Below are 27,870 nucleotides of genomic sequence, written 5' to 3' on the forward strand. Positions count from 1 at the left end.
TATGATATATTGTAGAATATACATATTGCATACCCCTATTTCCACTGTATTTTTTGCTTATGTTTTCATTCACACCAATGAGAGACCTTGACAGCTCTCTTTTTTTGCACCCCTCGGTCTGGTATTGATTTTTAGACACAGCTAATCTATACCAATTTCTTTTGCGATTGACCCAGCTTGTCGAAGGCCTGGGCAAACAAAAGGACATCTCTGTGAGATCAGCCAATATCCGTTCTCACCTCCCATCATTCACTCCATCTGCCACACCTCAGGCATTCTAGGTGATAAAGGCAATCTGATCTCTCCGGAGAGCAAGCCGCTCGATTTGATTAGCAACATACAGTTTAGCCCCCTTTTGCCCTGCAACCTCTGCAGCGGTTTGGTCAACATAATGAAATGTCATTAGTTTTCCGTGGATGGCGCTAATGAATTGGCTCCTAATCCATAGATGCGATTAAGTGTGATCTTTACCAGCGCTTGCTGTTCCTTCTACTCCTGAAAACATGATGTTAAAGCTAACAGATGCTTGTCTCCCCGGCATGCTTTAAATCATTCATCACACTTCCTGAAGCTAAGAAAAGCCAGTTTTTCCAGTTTGCCAGAAGTTGTAGCAACCTTTCATAAGGCAGGCAAAATCTGCTTTCCGATCGGAAACCTGAGGCAGCTGCTATGCTGTCAGTCAGTGTGTACGAAGGTGCCTCAAAAGCACAATAAAGTAAAGAAAAACAGGATCATTTGTTAAATCATGCAATATGGAACACAATATTCCAAAAAGTATGTAAAATAAATGTAAATGATATTTAAAGTAAAAAAAAAAAAAATAGTTATGTTGTAATAAATGGGTGGGTTTAAGTAGACTACACAATTTGAGTCTGGAACGTCAACAGAGAAAAGTCACTGTGAAGATTGATTATTGAAAAATTAGTAGGTCAAAACACATTTATAAAAAAATGATGCATACATGAATCATTCACAATAAGATTTAGAAAAATACTTCAAATATTATAAAACTGGAAATGGTGCATAAAATAGTTATTTTGGGTAAAATAGTGTATAGATGACCAGTTTGCTATGAGCACTGCTGCTTGTTGATTGTCTTGTATGTCATTGAAGCGAGAATAATTTGCATGCTGGCTCTTTTCTCCACTGACTAAATCACCACAAACGTATCTTTTAAAATAATAACATCATTCAGTTATTGCAAACTCTTGCTGATTAGCGTATCAGTGTGTATGCAATTCATTACTAAGTAATATAATTTAACTACTTTTCACTTAAAAAAAAAAAAGTGAGAGATCATTTTTTAAGTTACTTCTGATGTAATTGAATTAAATAGTGTATAGACGGTTTCATCGAACGCATGCGCGTTGCTACGGTTACGCGCCTGGCCCAAAGTTAACTTCCGGTCTGTGTCTGTTTGTATGGCACACTACTCAGTAGAAATACATTTTAAAGTACTATTCTTGGTTAACATGATATAAATATTAAAAATCAAGCAGAGAGCACATGACACAAGTTTCCCAACATTATTCTTATATTATGAAACAAAGAAACATGTTATGCCGACGCATTGCATAATTGAAAGGCGAGTGCGCATGCATTTATATAGGCTACTGTGAACCCACCGGTAAAATGATGTTCGTTCAAATCCAGCTCAGACATGACATAAATCTGTAGCTTACAATACTTTTTGTAGCCTTTAAACAATGTTTTTTTTTCTTCATATTTATGTTTAAATATTATAATATTATTTTTAGATTTCATCTGATTATAGGCTATAAGTGCAAAGATGCGAGTGGGTCAGAAATGATTTTGGTGGTTATATTTAGTTTAATATTAAGTTTTGTTTTGTAAAAAGCCTTTCTTTCGTTTTGTACAAATTGTCTCTTAATTTTAATAAAGGGTTCTTCAGTTAATTGCATGTATTTAATTAATAAGAAATAAATAAGTAGACTAGGTCGCGGAAGCCATCGCTTTCATCATGAACCGAAGCGCGTCTCAAACTGAAACTCGGCAGGCTTGCCTCACAGACATGAGGAATATGTAGCCTAATATGTGTAGAAACGAAAAGATTTAAATAAGCACATGGTGCAGTGTTCAGAACTCACGGTAAACAACCAGCGTTATACAGATGATCACGGCGATGGGCATGAGCGGGATGTTAAAGTTTAAGGGAATTTTTTTTTTTTTTTACCTTCTACTGAATATGATCGGGTGCAAGCACATTTTAAACAGCACTTATTCACACACGTAATTTTGTGAATAAGTAAATTGTTAATTTTGTCGTTTTCTCTAATGATTTCAAAAACATCTTGTAGTGCTTACCTGCTTGTAGTTATCAGTATACTGTTATATTCTATTCTATGATTTTGTCATTTCACACTTGTTTGTTTAAATTTAAATGTTACCAACTAAATGAGACATACTGAGTTTATAATTAAATTTATTAATTGCGTTTAATTATTGCATCTAAAGATTTTTCACGTGAATAAAGGCAAATAGATTTGCACACTTTGCTTAATCACTGGTCTAGTCTGTTAAACTTGTCAGAAGTTCTCGTTTCTAATCTGCCCTCGTGGTCTATTTTTTCTCTCATCAAAACCGAATACCATCAGTGGTTGAACATCAAGAGCAGGAACTGTTTTTGTGCGTTTTGTTTCGCGATCTGACCGGAACAAACAGAAAGTCTCTGCAACGGCGTTAAGCGTTAGATTAAAGCGCTCGTATGTGTGAAGACTGCATGAGCCGCGTTTGCTGCATTGAACTGCATTGTTTGTATTAGTTAGGTTAATCCGTGAAGCAGGATGTTTTAAAAAAGTGGTAGGGACATGTCCCACCCGCAAATTACGCCTATAAGTTAAAAAAAATTGGTTGATTGACGCCAATCGGACGTTCATGTTTTTTTTCCGTCTATTTGAAAGTTCGGCTAATAAACATGGTCATTTTTTTTATAAGTTACATAAACTGCTTTCAGGAGTTTTTGACCGGCATATCATCAAAATGTCCGGAAAACGAAACCTCTGCCGGTCACTTTCACCGCCGGCACCATTTTTTTCTAGCGGAAACTCTGGGATCAACGTGACGGTGAGTAATGAATGACAGGATTTTCAGTTTTGGGTGACCTACCCTTTAAGTGGGGCGTTTTCCCACTCTATATTAAAGACATAAATGGGAGATTATTTATAATAAACATGCTGAAACAAAAAAAATCTATACATTAAGATAATGGTGCACAATCAAAATTAAAGATGCTAACGCATAAGAAAGATAACGCATCCTCTGGTGTTATTGATGTCTACCGGAAGTTAAGTTTGGGCCACAAAAGCGCGCATGCGCAGTAGCGTTTGTTTATGTTGTTACCGTTGAAACCGTCTATAAACTATAGAACCATACACAATAGTGGATTTAACATAAAAAATGTACGGCCTAATGTTAAAATGTATATTGTTAATTAATATAACTTCCCTTTAAATTATTTGGGCAGTTCAAAAATAATTTATGCATTTTTATACTTATTTGAAAGAAATATAAAGCAGTTTCTATGTCTATCCTTGTTTTGTTAAACCGGTAGAGATTGATTTAGAAAGTAATTGGTAATAAGTAATGTAATACTTTTTAGAGAGAGTAGAACAGTAATCTTATTACACTGTTAAAGATGTAACGAGTATTGAAATACTTTTACCGCACAGATTGCAAGACGCACACTTGCAACGTTTTGTTAATGTAGATTGTGCAGGCCTAGCTTTGACTACAGTTCTTATTTTCTAGTAACCGCATTTAAAAAAAATAAATGTACATTTAATGTAAATTATATTTACTCATTTCAGTCCCTCTATTAGATGCCATTTTCGATTTTCCACCAATGGTTGATCCACACACAGCATTGTGGGATATACTACAGTAAGCAAAATGTACAGCCTTCATAAAAAAAAAAAAAATATATATATATATATATATATATATATATATATATATATATATATATATATATATATATATATATATATATATATATATATATATATTTTTTTTTTTTTTTTTTTTATATATATATTGTTTATTTTTTGTACTTATTGAATTCAGACAGGCTTTGTTGGTTTCCTACCTAAAATCTACCTCCTACCTAGAAATACCTTGTATTTTGCTTTTGAGCACAATGTAGACAAGCACTCTATATGGTCTCTTATACTAAATATAAGGTTTTCTGTAAGTTGGAAAGCCAAATTTAGATTCTGTCATACGACTGTTTTCCGTTTGCCCTGCAGGATGGATATGGAGTCACTCAAGTTCAGTTTTTTTGTGGTCTGTGTATTTTTAGGTTTGTGTGTAAAAAAAAAAGAACACAGTAATTTGTTGTTTTGGGGGTTGATGGGAGTGCTGGCTAAAGGGTGAAAAGAGTCTATGGAGCCGGAGACGAGCAAGACAGTGAGAGGATTACAAAATCAGCGTGTGACAAGAATTCAGAAGCCCCTTCCTGTAGAGTTTTTTTTTTTTTTTAAGACTTTGTCCACTGGCATTTTTACTGCTATTCATAGCAGTAAAGGTCAGGAACACAATTTGTTCCCCTTAGCCTGTTATTGTGTCAGAGTATTGTGAAATATGTATCCCCTAGAAAAAAGCTGCTGCGCTTGACTTTGTGCTTGCATTACTCGTGCCTCCTTCCTCCATTGAGAACGTGGCCCATCTGCTCGGCGAGGCTGAGAATAGCACAGGCAGAGCCCTGAGGGTCACGTCCATCATGGCATTAATCTTGCACACAGCCCAGTGTGTGCGGTGTGCGCCTCCTCTCCCTTCACCTGACAATGAGGTTATTATGAGGTTGCCATGCCCGGAGCACCTTTCTAAACAGTCCCAGAGCTGACAGGAGTCAACTGCTGTTTGTGTGTAAGGCTTTCACAAACAAGACTGAGCACAGCAAGGTTGTTATCAAGGACATGTCTATTATTTAGTGCATGTAAACCGGTGAACTCGCCTCCTGTTGAAGAAAAATTGTCCAGATAGTGCCTGCAGTACTTTAAAAAAATGTTTTTGAAGTGATTCCTGGAGTGAAAAAGTTTGAATCTAATTTACGGTTTTATATATTAAATAGTATGAGTCTGATTTATTGTTTGCAGATGTCTTCCATTGAGACAGAAGACGACTATGGTACATTCATAATGCAGAATTAAATGAGCTCTGAGTAGAGTGTGAAGCGTAAAATATGTAATATACAATATGCCGTTCAAAAATAATCTCCAGTCTTAATAACAACTTAGTATTTAGTGTGAATCTAAGAATAGGTTCTTAATTATTATTATAATTTTTTTTTGCCGACAGCTCCCTTCCTTCTGCATCCTGTCGTTCTTCCTCTGCAGCTGTTCAGCTTTTGTATGTTTGGCAGATCAGCTAACAATCAAGTCTTTATACATCACAATTTTATCAGGTGAATTTGCTTTTTGTTCATCCTGATAAATATTTGTTTTTACATTTAGTGCGAATTGTGTTATAGGTATAGTTCATCCAAAAATTTAAATTACCCCATTATTTACTCACCCTCAAGCTATCTTATAATAATATTAATAATAGATTTTATTTATAATGCACTTTTCATTCCGAAGAATCTAAAATCTTGCACATCTTATGTATATGACAGGTGTATATGACATTCTTCTTTCAGACAAATACAATCAGAGTTATATTAAAAATGTCCTGGCTCTTCCAAGCTATACATTTGAAACAAAAAATTCCATCCATCCATTATAAACGTACTCCACATGGCTCTGGGGGTTAACAAAGGCTTCTGAAGTGAATCGATGTAAGAAAAGTATCCTTATTTATAACTTTATAAAGTTAAATATCTAGCTTCCTCCAGACCGCCATCCATATTCAACTTAATAAGAAAGTGTTATGCTTTTTAGTTTAATACAGAAGACTGTCTGCCAGAAGCTATGTTTTAATTTATAAAGTTTTAAATATGGGTATTTTTTATTCACAAACCCATCGGTTTGCTGCATAAGGCATGTATCAACCCCCTGAAGCCGAATGGTTTACTTTTATAATGGATGGATGCACTTTTTTTAGCTTAATTTTGGGCTGCCATTCACTGCCTTTAAAAAGCTCTTTTTTATTTAACTCTGATTGTATTTGTCTGAAAGAAGAATGTCATATACACCTAAGATGGCTTGACGGTTAGTAAATCATCGGGTCATTTTTGGGTAAACTATCCCTTTAAGTAATGCATTTTCAATAATAGTTGTGGGGCAAGATATTCTGTAGGGTTTAAAAGCAGAAATGTGCTGCATTTAAATTGATTTGAATACCAAAAGACAGGCCGGCTACACACTGGCTGCATGGCGTGTCCGTTTTTATTTCGGCTCCCATATAACATGTTAGAGTTTGCACACTGTCTGCTTGAGCCGCTCTGATTTTTCAGACAAAATATAGAATAGAAAAAGTTGTTTATATGTAATATTGACACAAATACATATAAATAAATAACATTTAGAAAGTCTCTAGGTTGATATAAATGCAGATATAGGCCTAATTTTAATTTAAAAAAAATTATACTAATTATCGATTTTGAAATATTGCACCATTACAGAATGAAACATTCTGTAGCATATTTTGCCATCAATACTGCCGACGATGTCTTGGCTGTATCAATAGGCTATATATGTATTTATGTTTAACATACACATAGCAGCAGCGCTGTGTCAGACATGTTTCTGGTGTGCAAAGACATAAAACGGCATGCAGCCTGTTGTGTAGCCGGCCTTACTGCACACACCGCAACATACAATGTTGGGTGAGCTCAACCAATCAGCATGTTCAGCACCTATAGCCCTGAAAGTTTCCAAACTTTGAAAAGGTACTATCGCACAAGCAGGGCCTTTTTTTAGGGGTAAATCTTTACAAGGAACTTTACTTTGACCCTGGTTCCTGTGGTCGAAACACACCAAGTACCACCCCAGAGTCCCTAGTTCCTGGAGAAAGTTCCTGCGGTGGAAACGCGGCTTAAGTATTGTATTTTCAAGACTAGACAGATGGTTATCCTTTAGGTACCAGTGTAGTTCCAGTGGATGACTTTTTCCTCACTCTTTCTATCATAGGAAAGTTACTGAGTTTTGCAGTGATGATATTGCACTATTTTTAGGTTAAATGTGTAATATTTAGGTTTTGTTGGACTTTATTCTTTTGCAATGCCTTGCCCCATTGATTTTCATTTTAAGTGCTTAACTGTAAAAACAAATATAGTCGAGTTTGGGAATGGCATTGGAAAACGTTGCAGGCTTTGAAATGATATCATAGTTTATTAGCCCTCAAGAGGAAGTTTGTTTCCACTGATGTGTACATACCACCACACATAACATGTCAGCTTATGATAATAAAATCAATAATAGGCTTCAAAACCAGCATTACTCGCATGAGCATCAGTGTGATGTGCTACAGCTCCAACGTGCTTATATTTTCAAAATAGCACTGGTGTATTTTTCTTACAGTTTGTCACTTAGAGCTTAGCCATCTGTGCAAATTTGATATTCCCTCCGTACACATCAGCACCAGTTTGACAGACTCTATAATTGTAGAGAGTGTGTGCAAACTGGAGCTTCGCCACATAAATAGAAGTTGCCATTCTTTATTAGTTATCATGCAGATGTTTTTTTTTTATTTGTTTTTTTTTAAGAAACTTTTGTTACACTTTATAAGTATCTTTATTTATTACTGGCATTTAAATTAATAATTCCCTCCCTAACCTTACCTGCATCACCTTAAACCTCCATAGCAAGTCTTTTGCAATACACAACAGGAATGTAAGTACATTTTACCTAACAGTGTGTAAATACTTCATAGTTAAAGACACCTAAGTGTGACTACAACTTTTATGCATATATTACAAGGACAGTCTCTCTGAAGCCACCTGGCGATAATTCAACTCTTAATTTCTGGAATTGGCCCTGTAAGGTTTGAATGCTTTTTTTCCTCTTTTCTCTCCTGAAATGTGTTTCTTCTCCAGTTCTCATTAAGCTGCCACTACACTAACTAGGGTTGGCTTGATACCAACAGTTTAGAATCGACACGGCGTCACACCTTTGGTATTGATACTAAAGTGGTGGCACGACACAAACAGATGGTCAACCTTTAAATGTATGATTTACAATCCATACTGACCAATAAGTAAAATACATAGAATATGAAATTATTATAGAACTGTTTCCAACACTCATAATAAATCCTCATATTAGAATGATTTCTGAAGGATCATGTGACACTGAAGACTGGAGGAATGATCCTGAAAATTCAGTTTTGATCACAGAAATAAATGATCATTTAAAGTATAATAAATTGAAAACCAAATATTTTAAATTGTAATAATATATCACAATATTAAAAAAAAAAAAAAAAAAATATTTCAAAAACATTACAAATAGTAATATATCCAAACTTTTGGCCTGTATATATGCACAAGGAGCATATTTCAGTTTTTATCGTTTTTTTTTTTTTTTTTAATGTTATTATACCGCATAGCCTTAACCCATCAGCAGGTTACATTAGAAGGGTGTCTCTTGATGACTAGCACCTGGAACTTCTGTCATTATGTGGTGTCGGTGCTTTTAAACAAACCTTTCACCTGCCTACAACCACCCATTCAGTGTGTCACGCAGCCATTTGGCCATTGTTGGAGTTTATGAAAGGGTCGAGTACAAACAGACGCACATTCCTGTTCTTGATGGGCTAGAATTTCCACTAAGTCGGAAAAACAAATAACGAACTCCTCTGAAACGGTTCTGTTTGCACGCTCTTGTGTGTGTTGCTTGTGTTTGTCACTGATTCCATGCTCTACTGATCTGACCACTGTGATGTAATTAGTCAGATTGTATTCCTCTTGGAAGCATGTAGCGGAAACTCCGTGTAGCTGAGTGACCCCTGTCATTTCAGGCGACAATTTTTGACAGACAGTCACCTCGGATTTAATTTGCCCTTGAATGTGTTTGCAGCTTTTTCATTTCATTAATTTTCCTTATAGAGTTTACAGTTGTGATTCACGCATGCTGCTTTAGTGTTTGAGAATCTAGGCTCCGTTTGACCTTTCTTAGAAATGGTTTAATTTACTTTTGAAGGTTATGTACATTGCCATTTTATACAGTCCTTGACAAAAGTCACAGCTCTGTGGGTAAGGAAATAGTGTTAAGTGATAATCAGAGTTTCAGTTATAGCAAGAACAGCACTTCAAATTGATAAAAGAAAGCGGAGGGAAAAAAAAAGCTTGTTTCCAGACAGTGTTAAACAGCCAACTGCAGCTCAACAGGTTTGTGGAGCGGAGGGCTGTTTTATTTCACCAAAATTCTTGGAGCGGTTTTGTTTTTATGTCAAAACCTGGTTTCAGTTAAATTGAATGTATATAGATTTGCTTTTCCTTCACATTTGGTAATGATGTATATCTTTGGAAATTTGATAGCAGAGTGTAGCAGAACAGGAGACATTGTAATGACACAGTGATGTTTGATAAAATACATGCACAATGTAAGAAGAGAATATAAGTCAAATAGGACTTGACGTGCAGCTACACAAAGGTTTTTACAAAATAGTCATGAGCTGTGCTTTGTCCTCTGACAAAACAAGCTTACGTTTTCTAGACCTGTAAATTAAGTCGGAAAATTAACTTTTTATATATATATTTTATATATATATATATATATATATATATATATATATATATATATATATATATATATATATATATATATATATATATATATATATATATATATTTATATATATATATTTTTTTTTTTTTACATGGATCATGTAATGAATAGTGGAATAATTGTTTTGTTGTTTGTAAAATGCATACACAACCCTCTACGCACACCATGGCAATATATTGGTTTACTTGCCAGACTGATATACTGTTAATGATGCAGAATTATGTTCTTCTGTAATTTATTTGCGTTAATTGCTTAAAATTATTTTAACATGTCTAGGACTTTGCCTAGGTGCTTGAATTTATACACCTGTGGCCATGTAACTGATACCATGTAATGATTGGAACACCTGAATTGAGTGATTTAAAGGGTGTCCAAATACTTTGGCAATATTGTGTGTGTGTGTGTGTGTGTGTGTGTGTGTGTGTGTGTGTGTGTGTGTGTGTGTGTGTGTGTGTGTGTGTGTGTGTGTGTGTGTTACTCCCTACATTGTGGGGATATTTTGTGTGTGTGTGTGTATGTCCCAGGGTGTCCGCGGGGTTTTAAAAAGTATTAAAAAGTGATAAATCAAAATTGTCAAATTTAAGGCCTTTAAAAGTGTTAAATGTGGACTCGGAGGTATTATTTTTTTCAGACTATGAGGTGTCCTATTCTGATTGAAATTTTATCTGCGTTCGCGTTAGTTCATTTAAATATGGCCTTTAGCATATCTGGGCACATAATCAAAGATCTTTCGTCTCAGTCTAAACTTATGTTTGATGCTGACGTCATATTCAGCGGTCGTTCGGCATCATCTCAGAACACTGCGTGCTCAACAGAAGTGACTGGCTTACGTTTTATTTTAGACTTGCTTCAAGGCATGTCTTCAACGACTAGCCTCATAAGAGCAATCTTAAATGATTTATATAAAGTCTAAAATGAACAAAAAGAGTTGTGAGAGAATGAGGCGCGATCCATAGACAGTAAACAGTGATATCTGCGTGTCTGTCTGCTCTTAAAGGGACAGCAGCCAATAAAGCTTCCTGTCAGTAAAGTTAAAGAACAAAGGGAACAGAGAAAATGACTCGCTGCTCTTGACTAAATAACTTTTGTAGCTTTAATAAGGATTAACTATTTAATTTATAGTTTATGCAGTGCAGACTGCATATAACTTTGATAACTTGATTACATTTCTGTATATTTCTTAACTGTTTAGACAGGAAGGGTAAACATGACATTTATTATGGGTTTATGTTAGCATTGTTTTAAGTTTACTTAAATTAAAAACTGTTATATTTTTGAAGCCTCATAATAAATGTAAAAAAAAAAAAAAAATTCAGTAGCTATATTAAAATCAGTAATAGGCTACTGGCCATCATTCATAAACAGATGCCATTTAAACAAATATTTAAAATATACTGTCTTTATGTTGTTTCTACATTAATTTGATTAACTGTGAAATTATTATATTAAAAAAAATATTAAGAACATACAAAAACATTTCTTTTTTTATTGTGATTAATCACAGAAAAAATTTGTGATTAATCTAGTTAAAGTTTTTAATCGATTGACAGCACTATTTTTTTTAGTATTTTGTTAAATTCAACAACTTTTCACAGTTATAGAAATGTAATATTTGGCTCAGGTTTTGTTGTTGGAAAAAAAACACTAAATAATTTAATTGCCAATTATTAATTGAAATCAAATGTGAATGCAGTAATGCTTCTCCTCAACCAACCTTAGTGAATGTTGAGATCTATTTTACTGTGTCTGAATGAAAACTTATAACAGATTTCCTCCTGGTGTCGATTCTAAATCCATTCTTTTTTGTATGTAATACATGTCAAAATCTGTGTAAATAATAGAAAGGTCGCTGATTAACACTTGCAATTCAGTGTCGTGATGGTTTTAAAAAACATTCTGAAGGTAGTAAAAAAGGTATTAAAAAGTAGTACATTTAACTTAAGGATTGCTGTATATACCCTGATGTCCAGATTGGGACTTTTTTGTCTCACTAACAATAAACCAGATATCATTCAAAGGAACTTTTTTTTAAAACAGCTAGCAATTGTCGACAAATCAACAAAGTAATTTCAATAAAGGAAACTTTTTTCTTTTCATTATTTTAATCCGCAAACATCATTTGGGTCGCCCACAATCCATAAGGGTCAAGGCCAAATGCACAGATCATTACACGTGTTATGTGTAGCCCAATAGACCTTATTCACAGCAGCAGCATCTTTCACTTTTAAAGGGAATGAAAGTGAGCCTGTGAGCAAGGCTGTGACATTTTATTAGCAGGCTGTACTATTATTTATGTTTTTGGATTGTTCTTGCTGATAAAACACTGCAAAAAATATTGTTGCAGGACATTCTTTAGTAGACAAAAAATCTCCAGACAATGTTATCTGTGGAAAATTATAAGTGCGTTAGGAACTTTATATACAGATTTTTTGAAACACAGTCAAACCTATGCTTCACAGCCTCGCTCATGTCACTGCTCTGGATAAGGTCTATAAGGCAGTAAAAATAGCTTGGTTCTGTACTTCATTTGCGCGGGTCTCTCAGACAGTGCTCGGAAACCATCTCTGTGACAGCAAATGCATATACCAAAATAAGTTATTTTTCAATGTCTATTATGATTCGAAGGGTTTCAAATCAACTCTTTATTAAACCCCAAGGCTTAAAAAACACATGCAAATAATACGCTTTCTTGATGGTGTAGCACAGCAACGTCAAAAGAGCATAAATGTGGAAGGTATTGAGCTACCAGTGTTTTATTTATTTAGATTGGCAATGTTGGGTTAAAAGAAAAGGAAAATAGTGAGAATGTTTTGGTGGTCATCTATTATTTATAAAGTTCAATAACAGAGTATAGGGGCAACCACTTTTTCCGCACTCTGAATTTTCCCCCCAAGAACAATTCGACCTACTCTCACACAGGACATTGCTTTTTACAGACATTTGACACTTCTTGATGACGTGTTCCTAGAAATAGTCTAGAATTTAGTGACCTAATGTTTTCTTCTTTAATTGACTAGTTTTCTCTTGCTGGGCTGTTACTCATTTAACACCAAATTCAAGAACATATTCTGCTTGCGTAATAATGTTTAGAGGCTTGGAAAAAAAACTGTGAAAAACAATAGTTACAGCATTCCATTTATTACGACATCAGGTCAATAACAGGTATACCCAATGTTGCGTTTCATGTTTTTTAAAAATTTGTGGCACACAAAAGAAACATCGCCAGACAGTCAACACCCTATCCACAGAACAGGAAGTGAGGGACGGGGTTTAAACGGTCAGTTGCGTCAAATATGTCAAATATAAATTTTCATGTGGATTTTGGACATCGGATTGATGTCTACAATATTTAACAACAATACTTTTAAATAAAGACACTTTTCTGTTCATATAATATACGTCATGATGTACAATGATCAACATTTTAAAACATAATAGCCTATTGATCATACTTAATATTGATGAATACAAAGACAGTAGTTTATATTCATGGTAACATGCTAAAACTACAGTTTTTATTTTAAAAATATTAATAAATGTATAACGTAAAGTGTTTTCCATTTGACTATAGATATATTAGCTATAGTCAAATCAACAATACTACAATTTCTTTATTATTTAAAAAATATATTAGGCCTAATACATTCGTAACATGTCATAGTGTTTCTGATTTGACTCTATATTCAATCGTATTATTTTGATTGAAAATAATACAGATAATGTGACATTTCTATTTTTCAAATGTTAAATAAAAATAACCATTTAATACAAGGCCTTAAAGTGAAATGTGTTTCTCTAAAAGAAAACAAATAGGACATATAAAATATTTCTAAAAAAAAATAGTTTTAAAACTCATTTAATTAAAAATTAAAACATGCAAAAAAAAGTTATCATCTTAAAACACAAAAACTTGTGACTCGTAAGCCCATGTCATGGCATGTCTGCAGTGTTTTCATCCCTGAAAAAGAAATGGATACATTTTATTAATGAATAATTATTTAACATTAAGAAAAATAATATATTTTGACAAATGCAAAAAAGTTTTAATGATGTAAAATTTGAAATGATGAGTTTTCATCCCTGAATGTTTTTTTTTATTTTTATTAATTAATAAATATTTAATATTAAGACAAATAATATAGTTTGACAAATGCAAATGCAAAAAAAAAAAAAAAAAACTAAATGATAAAACGTGATTCAATATTCTTTCACCACATGACAGAAATATCACACACAACTCAACCTTATTCTCATATCCTTAAACAAGCATGTTTCGCTTGTTTAAGGATATGAATTGAAAAGTAACTTTATTTCAAATAATTGTTGTCAAATATTGTAGACATCGATCTGATTAAAATCCATATAAAATCCATCCATTCCGGTTATGTGGATGGGGTTCTGAAACTGATGTGCTGCGGGGCTGCAGCTGGATATATCTCGGATTTTCTAGATGTCGTGCCACTCAGTTGCAATGTAGATGTATACATCCTGTATAAACTATATGCAAGAAATTATTCAAAACTAAAATATTATTCAAAAACAACAAAGGACTGTCAAAAAAAAAGAAGAAGAAAAAAAAAGAAATTTATTCCACCATTCCGACACCTTTGTCTCTTATAATAGGAGCATGCGTGAGAATTCAGAGCTCACACTCAACTGTAGAGCTCAAATAGTTGTTAACCTGTAAACTTGTTGTGGTTATAATGGGAGTGTATTGGAATATTTATTTATTGTTAAAAATAACTTCTGTTTTTGATGGTGCTCTGAGAGACAATGTGAAGTTGAGCATTTAGTCTTTAATTACCATATAACAACACTGCAAAAAAATGCTGCTCTTACTTAGTATTTTTTGTCTTGTTTCTAGTCCAAACAACTTAATAGACAAGCAAAAGTAATTGTCTTGTTTTGGGGGAAAAATGCTCAAAATTAAGATAATTAAAATAAACAAAATCTTCTGCCAGTGGAGTAAAAGAAGTAATCTTAAAACAGGATTATTTTGCTTACCCTACTGGCAGATTATTTTGCTTATTTATTTTATTTTTCAGTGATTTTTCCCCCCAATATTTTGTTATTATAAAAAATGTATTAACAATAATTTTTACTTGTCTAGTAAATGTTACATAATGTAAGTATTTTTAGAGACAAAAATACTAAGTAAGAAAAGCATTTTTTGCATTGAATAAATCCATTTTATGTCATGTCAGATTCCTCACACGAAATAGCATTTTGATATGTATTCCATGAATATAAATCCAATTAATATAAACTCTACATTATTAATCTTGATTTTAATGTGAAGGGATATAATAAACAATTGTTTTTTGTTAGTTGGTTCCATTGTTTTAGAGCTGGTCAAGTCAAGGGGAAAATATGGATATTTTTGTGGGTTTTCTCTCCACTTAATTCACTTGTGCCCCTTAAAAGACACAAGGACAGGATGAGTGTAACAGATTGGACACATCACTGAAATGCCCCCTGCAGTTATAAGATTTATGACATTTAGGAGTGTAAGCCAGTAAAATGTTATACACGTGACTGATTCGCTTTGCCAAATGTCCATCACAACCCATGCCGTGAATGGCAGGAAGTGTCCTTTCTCCTGCCCAGACCACAGAGGCCAGATGTTGGAAGCTTCGACTGGTTACAGAATGCTGTATTTAGTCCTCTAAATTATTTGAATCTCTGGGATTAAAGTTTAATGGTCACTTATGCATTTTTAATGGCTCGACTTGAAATGGGGCTATCGAATATCCAGAGCACTTAAGACAAGTTTGGTACCGCTACTTTGCTCCAAGCTAATGATTGTGCAGTTTATCAGTGTCTTAATGTGTATCTTTTGCTCCAAATTTGAGAAGACATGCTGTTTTTTTCTTTTTTCTTTTCTGTGTGTGTGTGAACGGAGAACTTCTCTCTCACCTTGACTCTCCTCATGTTTCATCTCTGCAGAGTTTTCCCTCCGATGAGGGCTGGCCATTCGCCAAATACCTGGGGGCCTGCGGCCGGATGGTGGCGGTGAATTACGTGGGCGAGGAGCTCTGGAGCTTCTACAATGCACCCTGGGAGAAAAGAGTAGACCTGGCCAAGCAGCTGATGGACATCGCAGAGCAGCTGACCAACAACGACTTTGACTTTGCCCTTTACCTCCTAGACGTCAGCTTCGACAACTTTGCAGTCGGGCCCCGTGACGGGAAAGTCATCGTCGTCGATGCAGAAAACGTCATAGTGGCAGACAAAAGATTAATAAAGCAGAGTAAGTAATGACTTCATTCCAGTGTCTCCGTGGTCGTGGTTTGCTTTACGACATTAATAAATGGCACATAAAACTGTTATACAGGTTAGACAATGTTTTTTTATTTGTTGTTTTGTTTTTTTTGTGTCTTTTTTCATATGCTCTGACCCACTTTCAGTTTTCCCTCAGATAGGCTGGAGCACCTGTTTTTTTGGCCAGTTTATTACTGTACTGTTTCCCCATTTGTCATAAATGTTTTCTCTGACCTTTCAGGCTAAATTATCAGTCTCGTAGATAGCGTTGTAGATGCATTGCAGAAGCTCTGTAATTCAGCACTCCAGTCAAGTCACGTTTATTTAAATACCACTTTATACGTTATATTGTAAAGCAAGCAGCTTCACAGTATTAAACATGAAAAAATAGTGACGGTGTCACTTTCGATTAGAATTACAAATAAAATATCTACTGGCTTTCCATTGTTTTCATGTTTTTACTTGTGTCTGACCTCAATGGACTGAACAGAAGAACTGAACCGGAGAAGATAAAGAATATATAAATACAAAATCTATGCTTTTACTTTCCTTAAATCTCTCACTATTATAGCTTATGCTACTCTAAGCAATGTCTAAAAATTAGTATTTTGAGCACTTCTTGTGTTTATTTGCCTCTTCACGAAGAATCGCTTGCTCATTTGCAAGTCACTTTGGATAAAAGCGTCTGCAAAATAAATAAATGCAAATGTAGAAGATTTCAACATCAAATAACACTGAAGCCACACCTACCTGTTAAGTAACTGCCATAGACCAATATCATTTTGACTGTGTTTACCATTTGGAGCAAACTTTTCTTGAAAGTTTACTTTTGGCAAGCTATTTAAAACTCCCGTAACAAAGTCCAAAACGAACTTCGTTTTTGCCTGATTTTGTTTGAAATGGCATCACACCAGTTCATTCTTCAAATTCGCTTGAAGTATATTGGGGCTTTTCGTTTCGTGTTTTTTGTTCAGTGTGAACTCTCACAGTCTGAACTCTGCATCCTTGGGAATTCTCTTTCAAACAACAAAGTGCAGATCCAATGAAAGTAAGAGATTCATTGTGCAGTATAGACAGATTGAGTGATTGTAACGGGAGTTTCTGCCAGAGTGTATAAATTGCACTAGACTGAAGTCATGGACCACTTCAGTGATGGAGAATTTTTTTTGCTAACTTTCTGCGTTTAATTTATTCCCAGTTTGAGCAACCATTTTGCTTTTCATGCTACTCAAATAATCAATGTTAATTCTTGATTGTATAATGCTTGAGAAATCAATAAGCTAATACATAAATGCTTTTTAAGTTGTTGTTTTTTTTGTATCGTTTCATCAAACAATGCTGTTACCATTTAATTGTATAATTTGTATAGTCTATGTAGTCTATTTGTATAGTCAAAGGTGTATGCCACATTTGAACAGCATTAAACATAAGCCATGTCTGATGCTGCTACTTCTGTTCTACATTTGCAGTATAAAGATGACTTGTTGATACAATTGTATTGTAACAGCTATAGTTTTCTGATGTTTTGAAGTAATTGGTTACATTTAAGTTTTTGACATAAGACAACACAGATACATTTAAGGCCAGATTTACTAAACAGGGAAAATTAGCAGAAGAGCACAATCCCATAAAAGCTGTGGGTGATTTACAGACAATGTGCACATTAAAGAACAAAGATGCAGCTGGATCATTTACATAATGATCAACATAATCTACCAAGAGCAGCACAAATTAGCTTTTGTTTAAGACATGCTTAAACCAGACATTAAATAATGGCCGTTAAATAATGGATGTTAAATAATGGTGCATATACCAGTAAATTGACTAGCACAACCTTAGTAAATCCCTTTGCAGTATTCATTTAAACCCCCTCCTTCCATACATTTTGCGTCTGAAAGGGAAACTCCTACAAATGCCTGTGCAATATAAGATTTAAAAAAAAAAAAACTAATAACCCTGTCCATGCATTTTCATTGCTACTTTCTCATTGCGTGTCTTTAGTAAATCCTGACTTTTTTTTTCAGTACTTTTTTTTACTCCGAAAGAGGGTTTGTGCTGGCGCAAGCTGTTAGTAAAGGCCTTTAATAAGTTAATAAAAAATACCCTTACAAAGGTAAAAAATGCCCCTGGAAATCATTTCCAGGGGTCAAATATTGCCCCTCATTGGAAAAATAAATGCCATACCTGGTATGACCCTTATTTAATAATGTATGAGGTTTAAATTTCAGTTTCACATTTAATTAAGTATTGCAATTGAAGCGTTTGCATTGTTACAGATGAACGTGGCCCGAAGCTGCTCTTTTGATTCTGAACGGTAGCAAGTTGGCATGGATTGGTGCAATGCTGGACCAAGTATGCTTGCCAGTGTATCTGCCATCCAAAGAGGCCAAACTGGGCTGGCGGATGAACTTGGAGCATGTGTGCTACATAACAATGGCTATTTGCTTCAGCCTGCCAGCATTTAACTGAATGGAGCTTGTGTGTGTGCGCGTATTTGCTCACAGATGGGTCTTTCTGAAATGTTAGATAACAAGCTTTTTTTCTCCCAAGTTTCTATTCTAAATTGACATGTGCTTATGTTGTCATAGCACTTCCCTGGACCTGTGTGGGCATCAAAGTTTAAGGTCATTTTGTAGAGGGGACTGGATGGATGAGCTTTTATCCTTTTTTTCAATTTGATTCACTCTGCTAATAATAATATATCATGCACTAATTCAAATTAATTCAAACATGGACCTTTTAAGGATTCCTGTTAATGGGTTCAGAAAGGATTTCCATTCACTGGTTCAATCAAAAGGTGGTCTATTACATGTATATATGTATGCTTAGCTTATTTTATTGAGAATATTTTAAGGTCTAGAAGTGTTGTCATTTTAAAGGGATCGCCTCACCCAAAATGAAAATTGTCATCATTTATTCACCCTCATGTCGTTCCAAACCTGTAAGACTTTCATTCATCTTTGAAACACAAATGAAGATCTTTTTGATGAAATCTGAGAGTTCTGTTCCTCCAGTCTACGCAACTACCGATTTGATGCTTCAAACTTTCATAAAGAAAGCTACATATGAATTGATACAAAGATACAAAAAAAAAACATGAATTGTGTGGTTTAGTTTACATTTTTTGAAGAGACTCAATTGTAGAAACAGATTCACATATGAACATTCATCAACTCTAACAGAAGTTGTGGTAAACAGAAGTTTAGGCGTGTTCGTTCATTCTCGTGTAACTCAGCAAGTTTGAGCTTCTGCAAGAACCAGTAAGGTTCACTCTCATGTTACGCAGCACGTTTGAGTTTTCGCAGGAACCAATGAGGTTCATTCATGTGTTACGCAGCATGTTTGAGCTTCTGCAAGAACCAATGAGGTTCATTCTCATGTTACGCAGCACGTTTGAGCTTCTGCCATAACCAATGAGGTTCATTCATGTGTTACGCAGCATGTTTGAGCTTCTGCAAGAACCAATGAGGTTCATTCTCATGTTACGCAGCACGTTTGACCTTCAGCAAGCACCAATGAGGTTCATTCTCATGTTATGCAGCATGTTTGAGCTTCCTCAAGAACCAATGAGGTTCATTCTCATGTTATGCAGCACGTTTGAGCTTCTGCCATAACCAATGAGGTTCATTCATGTGTTACGCAGCATGTTTGAGCTTCTGCAAGAACCAATGAGGTTCATTATCATGTTACGCAGCACGTTTGACCTTCAGCAAGCACCAATGAGGTTCATTCTCATGTTATGCAGCATGTTTGAGCTTCCTCAAGAACCAATGAGGTTCATTCTCATGTTATGCAGCACGTTTGAGCTTCTGCCATAACCAATGAGGTTCATTCTCATGTTATGCAGCACGTTTGAGCTTCTGCCATAACCAATGAGGTTCATTCTCATGTTATGCAGCACGTTTGAGCTTCTGCCATAACCAATGAGGTTCATTCTCATGTTATGCAGCACGTTTGAGCTTCTGCCATAACCAATGAGGTTAATTCATATGGATTAGTTACAATTTTTTTATGAACTTTAAGTATTTTCTTGCTATCAATGAAGAGACATAATAGCCTGATAAGCCAGACCCACATCAAGATGTTTGGTCTGGAAACTCACCATTGACAGGGCTCAATCCGAGGGGCGGGATAAACGGTTGTCTTTTAAACTCCCTCTGCACGCGATAGGATAGCACTACAACCAACCAGAGCAGCGAAGTTAAATGGAGCTCGTTGATAGATTAAACATTCGCCATATCCGGTCGGCAAAACTCAGAACACATCTTCCCTTTTTAAGAATGACTTCAGTGCCGTTCTTTGTTCTTTTCTCAGAGAAAAGCTTAACTGCAAGTCTTCCAGAGTCGCGGTCAAAGCTGATTCGACAGACCGCCGTTTGTCAGCTTCTGTGTTTACTAGAAGCACGCAAGCGCAACTCGGCCGTCGTCATTATGGCCCCGCCCGCCGACTCCATACACGATGTGATTGGCCCGGCAAGAGTTAGGGGATTACAGCTCAGAAGGGTATTGAGAGTTGCTAGACGACAGATTAGATTTGCTGCCGCTAGGGTGCGTCTAGATTTCTAGGCTAGACACAGAAAGCTCTCAGATTTCAACAAAAAGATCTTAATTTGTGTTTCAAAGATGAACGATAGTCTTACGGGTTTGGAGCGACATTAGGGTGAGTAACTGAAGACAGAATTTTTATTTTTGTAAGTAAGCTAACGCTTGAAATATATTTTGAAGATTGATTCATCTGTTTTTGTTCATACTATGAAAGTCAACAGGGGTTCTATTGTATTCCATTCCATAGAAGAAATAGAAAGTCATACAGGTTTGAAATTACATGGGTGAATAAATTATGAGCTATCCTATTAATTTAAGTTTTTCTATTGGTTCTGGAACAGTATTTTCCTTTTTCATGTTGTTGCTCCATAATCCTCTGGCTGTGATTCTCAACACACACACACACATACACACACACACTCACTCGCGCACAGCAAAAGAGAAAAGCACTGAAGCCAGTGTGTGCTCTGATTGGCTGTGGCACATTAAGTCCTCTGGATCTCATAATTGGCTCCCTCGAGAGTGATTGGCAGCACGGTGACTTCATTTTCTCTAATTAGTTATTGGCACAATATTGAGCCGTGTCAAATGACCAAGACTGCAGATCCCCCACTCTTTAAGGCACTTTATGACTCAATATAGTTTTGCTGATGAATAGATGTCACAGCAGCCCAGTCTATTTCTGCACCCCACCGCCTCCTCCTAAAGGAGCCTCAGCTTTATTGATTTGTTCAGCATTAAAATGTGTGGCCAGAGAAGAGCTGCACCTGCTGTTAGAAGAATTTCTTATTTGTCTTGTTCCAGAGCTGAATCAATTCAGCATCTTTATCCTGCAGATCGTCATTCAATTGCAATGTGTTGTGCGTTTTGAAGTTACCTTCAAGAAATAAAGCACTATTCATTTTTTTTTTGCCTGTTATACAGAATCTATTTTTTAATTATTATTATTATTATTATTACTAAGTAGTTATTTAGGAATTTATTTAGGAATTGTGAAATGGCAGTAAATGTTGTATTATAAGCTACTACAATAATTGCCAATAACGATAGATTTGTATGCCGTTAAATGGACAAAACGACGCAAAAGCATGAACACAGCACGCAAGTTAATTACAGCAGTTTGAACACAGTGTCAAAGTGTGCCAGTTACATGTAAACCTGCAGAAATTGACAAATTCCAAGCTCAAGAAATATGGTTGTGCAACATGTTGCGAGGAGAAATAACAAAAGCGAAAATGCTGAGAGGGCCCACACACACAGAACTGACCACAAGCGTGAGCTCTGTTCTGCACGCACGGGTAGATCTGAACACGTGTGAGCTTTGTCACTGTGCTCATACTGCTGAAATGAAACTACACTGTGTTAGTCCGCTTGCACTGTTTTGCCCATCATTTATCGCAGTTGTTCCCAAACCTTTTCTGCCAGGCCCCCCTTTTGTAGAGAAAAAAATATGCCCCCACCCACCTACATGCACACACATAAAGACACTCAGACTTGAGCTTGAAGCAAAATCGTATTTTACAAGTAGGTACCTTCACCCTGGAGGAACCTTTTCATAGTTTCTAAAATATTGGCGGAAGTACCCACTTTTTGGCAATGTTTGCACTGCAGGAACTGGGAACGATTTTTGTTATAGGAACGTCTTTTGGGGGAACTTAATTAGCTCCTACTTCAGAGTAGAGTCTAATCCACCACAATATGAGCTTGCATAACTTTAATGCTCCTACTGCCAGTGCAAATGCAACCAGGAAAATTGCCTAAGGGGAACATTTAGTTCCTGGGAAACCACCCTGGTGGCTAGTTCCTACAGTATAACTACCTGGTGCAAAAGCTCATATTAATGCACTGCTACAACTTCTCAACTCCAACATGCTTGTCTTTGTGGTCTTGATGTGAAGTTTTAACTTTGTTTTGCTTAATACTGTCAGAAGCTAATATTTTGAGGCACTCAAAACTGTTGTCTCTCTTCAGGGAGGGTGAGATATGCCTTGTTTTCTTGTCTTTTCTTGTCTACTCTGGATGCGATGCCCACACTGCAACAGCTTAAGACTGTCTACTATACTTTTTTATTTAAAATATAAATCCATTTACTAAATTATGTTAACTTGACTAACAGCTTCATTTCCACTTTATATTACATAAAATATATTCCTGAAGCTATAGATCGTTTGCAGGCTAACCGCTCACTGTACTAGCTTAAAATAACATTATATGATAATCCTGCTATAGTTTAACCTAAAGCAAAGACTAAAGATATAGAAAGATATTCACTCCTATTAGTTATGAATGGGAGAAGCTGTAATGAATAATATGGCAGAATACTTACTAAGTTTACATTCTAACAAAAGAGCCAGGTGCTGCTTGATAAAGTCATTATGTCACTGCAGCTGCCATTATAAGTTCCCATAGTAACCCGAGACTCACGCTTAGGACTACACATGCGCATTGTCTCATCTAGCCCGAAAAAATAAGGTTTTAATGATATTTGAGCATAAGAAAAAAAAAAACATTTATGGGACAGTTCATGTCAAATTTTGTTGATTTAATTTAAAATGTTATTTAATTCTGAGTTCACCAAGCAGTTCTTGACATTTACATTTAATCATTTAGCAGACGCTTTTATCCAAAGTGACTTACAAAAAAGGGGAGATTTCAGACTTCAGGATTTCCCCATTCAAATAGATGGACTTGGTCTTGGATGGGCAAAATAGCTGACCAGAGGCATTGCAAACATTTCCCTAAAAAAGGGACTTTGCCTATAGACTACACTCCATCAAGTCACTTAGGGCCAGATTTGCACTAGCACAAACCTTCAGACCTCTTAGGGATCAGGATTTATTAAAGACATGCAGTTAAAAGGGGTGGACGGGGTTATTTTTATGACTGGACTTAATGCATATGCATTTGTACGAGGTTCCTCTTCAGATGCAAAATTTATGGGAGAAGAGTATTTAAATTAATCATGCAAGGTAATTTACTAAGGTTTGCGCTAGTCAATTTATTGGTATTTGCACCATTATTTACCACCCCAAAAAGCGCGTTTTAAACCAAATGCTAATTTGCGCTTGGTTGATTGCATTGGTCATTATAAAAATTATCCGGCTGTGTCTGTGTTCTTTAATGTGTGCATTGTCAGTAGATAAAATGCAGAATTTTCCACTCCCACTGGTGCTTTTTGGGAATAGGACTTTAATGCTAATTTGCCCTGTTTAGTAAATCTGGCCCTTTACTCTGTAATGATTTATACTGAGGCTTTAAGTGTACTTTGTCTGGCCTATATAAAGCTACCACAGCTACAAAACAATAACAGGTGTTAGGCTGTTTCGATTAGCTACAAGATATTGCAGTAACAGCTTTTGATTAGCCGGCTTCCCCCTGGGGTCCAATGTGAACTGTTCAGCACAGGGGTCCTAACTCTTCATGACATCAGCAGTATTCCGGTGACCACAAATGTTCATTCCACCCTGGCTCCACTTCATAGGCCCCTATAAAATCAGTTCTATTTTTCTGAATTCAGTTTGTTGTAAGACTTACAGTTTAACATTTTATTAAAAGCTTATTTTTTTTTTTTTTCATTTAAATTGTATTATTCAAAAAGCATGTCTTAACAATCGTATGAAGGCATCATTTTCTATGTTTTTTTTATTTATTTTTAGGTTTTTTTATTTTTCCTCAGAAATTCTGTAAAAAAAAAAATCTGAATTTATGATATTTAGTCTTTATTTAAACGGTAATCAGATAAAGGCATGACATTTTTACATTTTTTATTTTATGTAAAACAATCCATAAATAAAACTTCATTTTATTTTTTTCAGAAAACAATTGGCTGAAAGGTTATGTTAAAATTAAAACTAGGATTTTTTCTTTCTTTATTACATTTAAATTCTTTAAATTTAAATACTTTTATTACTATTTTGAGAATACATTCTACTGTGCAATAGTAATGCATTTCTGTCAAAATTTCAAGTTAACTGAACTTTGAGTTGCCATTAAGACCTTTGAGTTTCTGTGTGTATAAGTTATGATAGTTCACAGTCATTTGTAAAACAAAAGATAAAGTTCATGGCTCATTTCAGATGTTGAAAACACCATAAGCGTCACGCGTGCATGAGTAGATGATGCTGCAGTCGCTCTTTCACATTGAGGCATGCAGAACACGCCGACTTAAAAATACTTTAGTGCATATCACAATTTGATTTAAGTATACAGCTTTAACTTTTGATGTACTTTTCAAATTCATTTGACATGTATTATACTCTAAATTTCACGATTCTGTCCAGGTTTTCTGCGATGGTCCTTAAAGGGGTAGTTCACCCAAAAGTTCTGTCATCATTTACTGACACCTTCATGTCCTTCCAAACCCATAAGACCTTTGTTTATCTTCAGAACACAAATTAAGATATTTTTGATGAAATCTGAGAGCTCTCTGAACCTTCATAGACAGCAATTTAATTAACACTTTCAAGGCCCAGAAATATAGTAAAGACATTGTTTAAGGTACACTATGTAGTATTTTTGCAGTAAAATATCCAAAAACCACTAGGCTATACCACTATATTTTGTTCAGTTGAGTACCTACAATATCCCAGATGTTTCCAACTATTTGTAAATTGTGAGAAAATTGCTATTTTAACTAAGGACAGGGACGTTTCAGCATTGCATTTGAGGAAGTTGCCTGTCAATTGCGTCATATCTGCGCTACCCTCAGTTTCGGCTTTTATTTGGCAGGAGCGCTTTACTCTTAGCAGTGTGAACAAGTGAACGCACAGAGTAACGTCATAACATTGTTTTAAACACACTTAAATGTATCTAACATGATAAACAGAGCTGCATTACCTCAAAATCATAACCGGAAAAGCGGATCTGTGCAGGCGCCTGGCGACTGTGTCCCGTCCCGTCATAATAAAAGTCCCGGTTTTCGCGAGGCGGGTATTTGTTTAACAATCGCTCCAGCAGCTGTGCTCAGGTCCCCAACACTCGGTCCTGCTCTGCTTTACACTACAGTAACGTTAATAACCGCATGCATGAACGTGATTTCTGCCCGAGTCCTATTTTCCACCGGCTGTGATGAAAAGACCACATCTCCCAAGATGCTGCGCTCACACTTTGCGTCATCAAACTACGCATTTGTTTTTAATAGGCGCCCTCCAGTGGACGGAAAGTTGCATAGTGCACCTTTAACTCTGTCCCCGCCAAACACCAAAAATTTGGTAATTTCTGAGAAAACGCTTCCCTGCCAAACAAGGAATTTTCAGTGTTTTAGACGCTAGAGGGCGCTATTATGCATCTTCTGAATGAGTACTGAATCTCCTGATCAAAACACACGTGAGAAAGACGGAGTAAAACAAGCGATCATATGCAAGTGGATGCATATGAAAAATAACGTGATCATCAACATTAAACATCATATAAATCAAAACTATCTAATGTTACTGAATGAAATGTGGACCTACAGCTCCTACTGAAGCTACAGGACTGTGCAAGCATTAGAGGTGTTGATGCAGTCGATCGACATCTGTGTTTAATCATCGTTCCCGAATCTGATCTGGAAAAAATGTGATTTTCTCAGCTTTTTGTTTAAAATGTTTTTTTTATTTTTTTTTTTATTTTTTTTTTTTATGAAACACCCATATTCAAGTGCTGATAAAAAAGGAAAATCTGAAGCTAGAAAAGTTTTTATTTTATTTTTTTTAAAGAAGAGGGTCAGCTCTTTCTTTTGCTATATTGCATGCTCAGATATTCATAAAACCAAATATTTTATGGGCCATTAAGATTTTTAAATGGTCCAAAAACTCTGGCGGTGACTGGAAACTTTTGGAAACGCTGGCAGGGAAACAGTTAAAATAGTCCATGTGACTACAGTGGTTCAACCTTAATATTTTCAAGTGATGAGAATCCTGTTTTTTTTGTTGTTTTTTTTGGTGCAAAACAATGCCTCAAAAATAACGACTTTATTCAACAGTCTCTTCTCGTCTGTGCCAGTCTCCTACGCTGTTGACATAGTGCAAACAGAATTTTCATTTTTGGGTGAACTAACCCTTTAAATTCAGTCTTCAATATTCAGTGTGGAGTATCCAGTTTCACACAGAAATGTTGATTACAATGTGTTGATTTTAAAATTTGTTTTCATGTTTTATTTTGGCAGATATCATGCACCCTTCGACTTATAATTTTGTTGTTGTTTTGTTTTAATCCACTCAGATAAACCAGAGAACTATGACGTGTGGTACGAGAGCCGCTACGAGGAATGCGACAAAGAGGCCTGCCTCTCCTTCTCCAAGGACATCCTCTGCTCGCGAGTCACCGTGGACCACAACTACTATGCTGTCTGTCAGAACCTGCTCTCCAGATTCGCCACCTGGCGTGGCACCACGGGCGGTCTCCTCCACGACCCCCCTGCTGAAGTGGTCAAAGACGGGCGCCTCACTGCCCTGCTGGATGAGTGCACCAAGCCTCAGAAACGTTACGGCCGCTTCCAGGCAGCTAAAGAACTGCGGGAGTTCCTGACACAACTCACACAGCCGAGCAATACTAACAGGTAGTGTCGAGAACAGGGGGGTGCTGCTTCTGTGGCGCCCCCCTTAAAAAAAAAAGACTTCAGAAGTACTTTTACAAATGTGCTGCCAGATTCTGGGACGCATTTCTACACCTTCAAGGGAGTTGCTATTTTGTTGCCCTATCAATCATGCCAACATTGGTTCCAATCCTGTCCGGGGCTAATTAAGAAGTTTGCACATGAACATGGATTAAAGGGTCGTGTGAAAATCAGCAGACTAGAGGATCGAACTGCTGTGATCGCACTAGTGTGTGTGTGTGTGTGTGTGTGTGTGTGTCTGTCTGTCTGTGTGTCTGTCTGTCTGTGTGTCTGTCTGTCTGTGTGTCTGTCTGTGTGTGTGTGTGTGTGTGTGTGTGTGTGATTGTGAACTGATGCTTTAGTGAACTCTCACTGCTATTATCGGTTCTGATCAGCATCCTATTATACGGTTTCTAATTAATTTATAAATTGGGTGCTGTAAGAGCACCGTGAGCAGTGGTTATTACCGATGTGACACAAGGAGCTTAGTGTATGTTTGGGTGAATCTTTAAAAAAAAAACTGTGTCCAGGTCATGTTTTACCCCCCCCACCCCCCCCCACCCCCACCCCCGCGCAAAATAGTTATTTTCAATATATTATTTTATCCATTTTAGCCAGGAATAGAAATATGTTTAAGGATACATTTTGTTTTGCATATTATGTCCCAAAATGTATTATCGTAAAGCCAAAATATATTGAATTTTTTTTCTTCTTTTTTTTTTTTTTCTTTTTTTTTTGAAGTTTTGTTTAAAAAATATTGTTATTAGTTTGTTTTCGTTTTGGACTTTTGTTTTTTCTTATTTGT

At 35.8% G+C, this 27,870-nt stretch overlaps 1 protein-coding gene across 1 annotated transcript in view; it reads left to right on the plus strand.

Moving 5' to 3' along the window:
* The window catches only part of dipk2aa (divergent protein kinase domain 2Aa), a 43,830-nt gene extending 16,222 nt beyond the window's left edge, over positions 1 to 27,608 (plus strand). The window contains exons 4-5 of the mRNA XM_067453176.1: positions 15,633 to 15,936; positions 26,693 to 27,608. Coding sequence (XP_067309277.1) covers positions 15,633 to 15,936; positions 26,693 to 27,033 — 645 coding nt within the window. The 3' untranslated portion in view covers positions 27,034 to 27,608. The remainder of the gene's footprint in view (positions 1 to 15,632; positions 15,937 to 26,692) is intronic.
* The last annotated feature ends 262 nt before the right edge of the window (positions 27,609 to 27,870 follow it).

This window comes from Pseudorasbora parva, chromosome 9 (genome assembly GCF_024679245.1).
Source record: "Pseudorasbora parva isolate DD20220531a chromosome 9, ASM2467924v1, whole genome shotgun sequence".
NCBI lineage: Eukaryota > Metazoa > Chordata > Actinopteri > Cypriniformes > Gobionidae > Pseudorasbora > Pseudorasbora parva.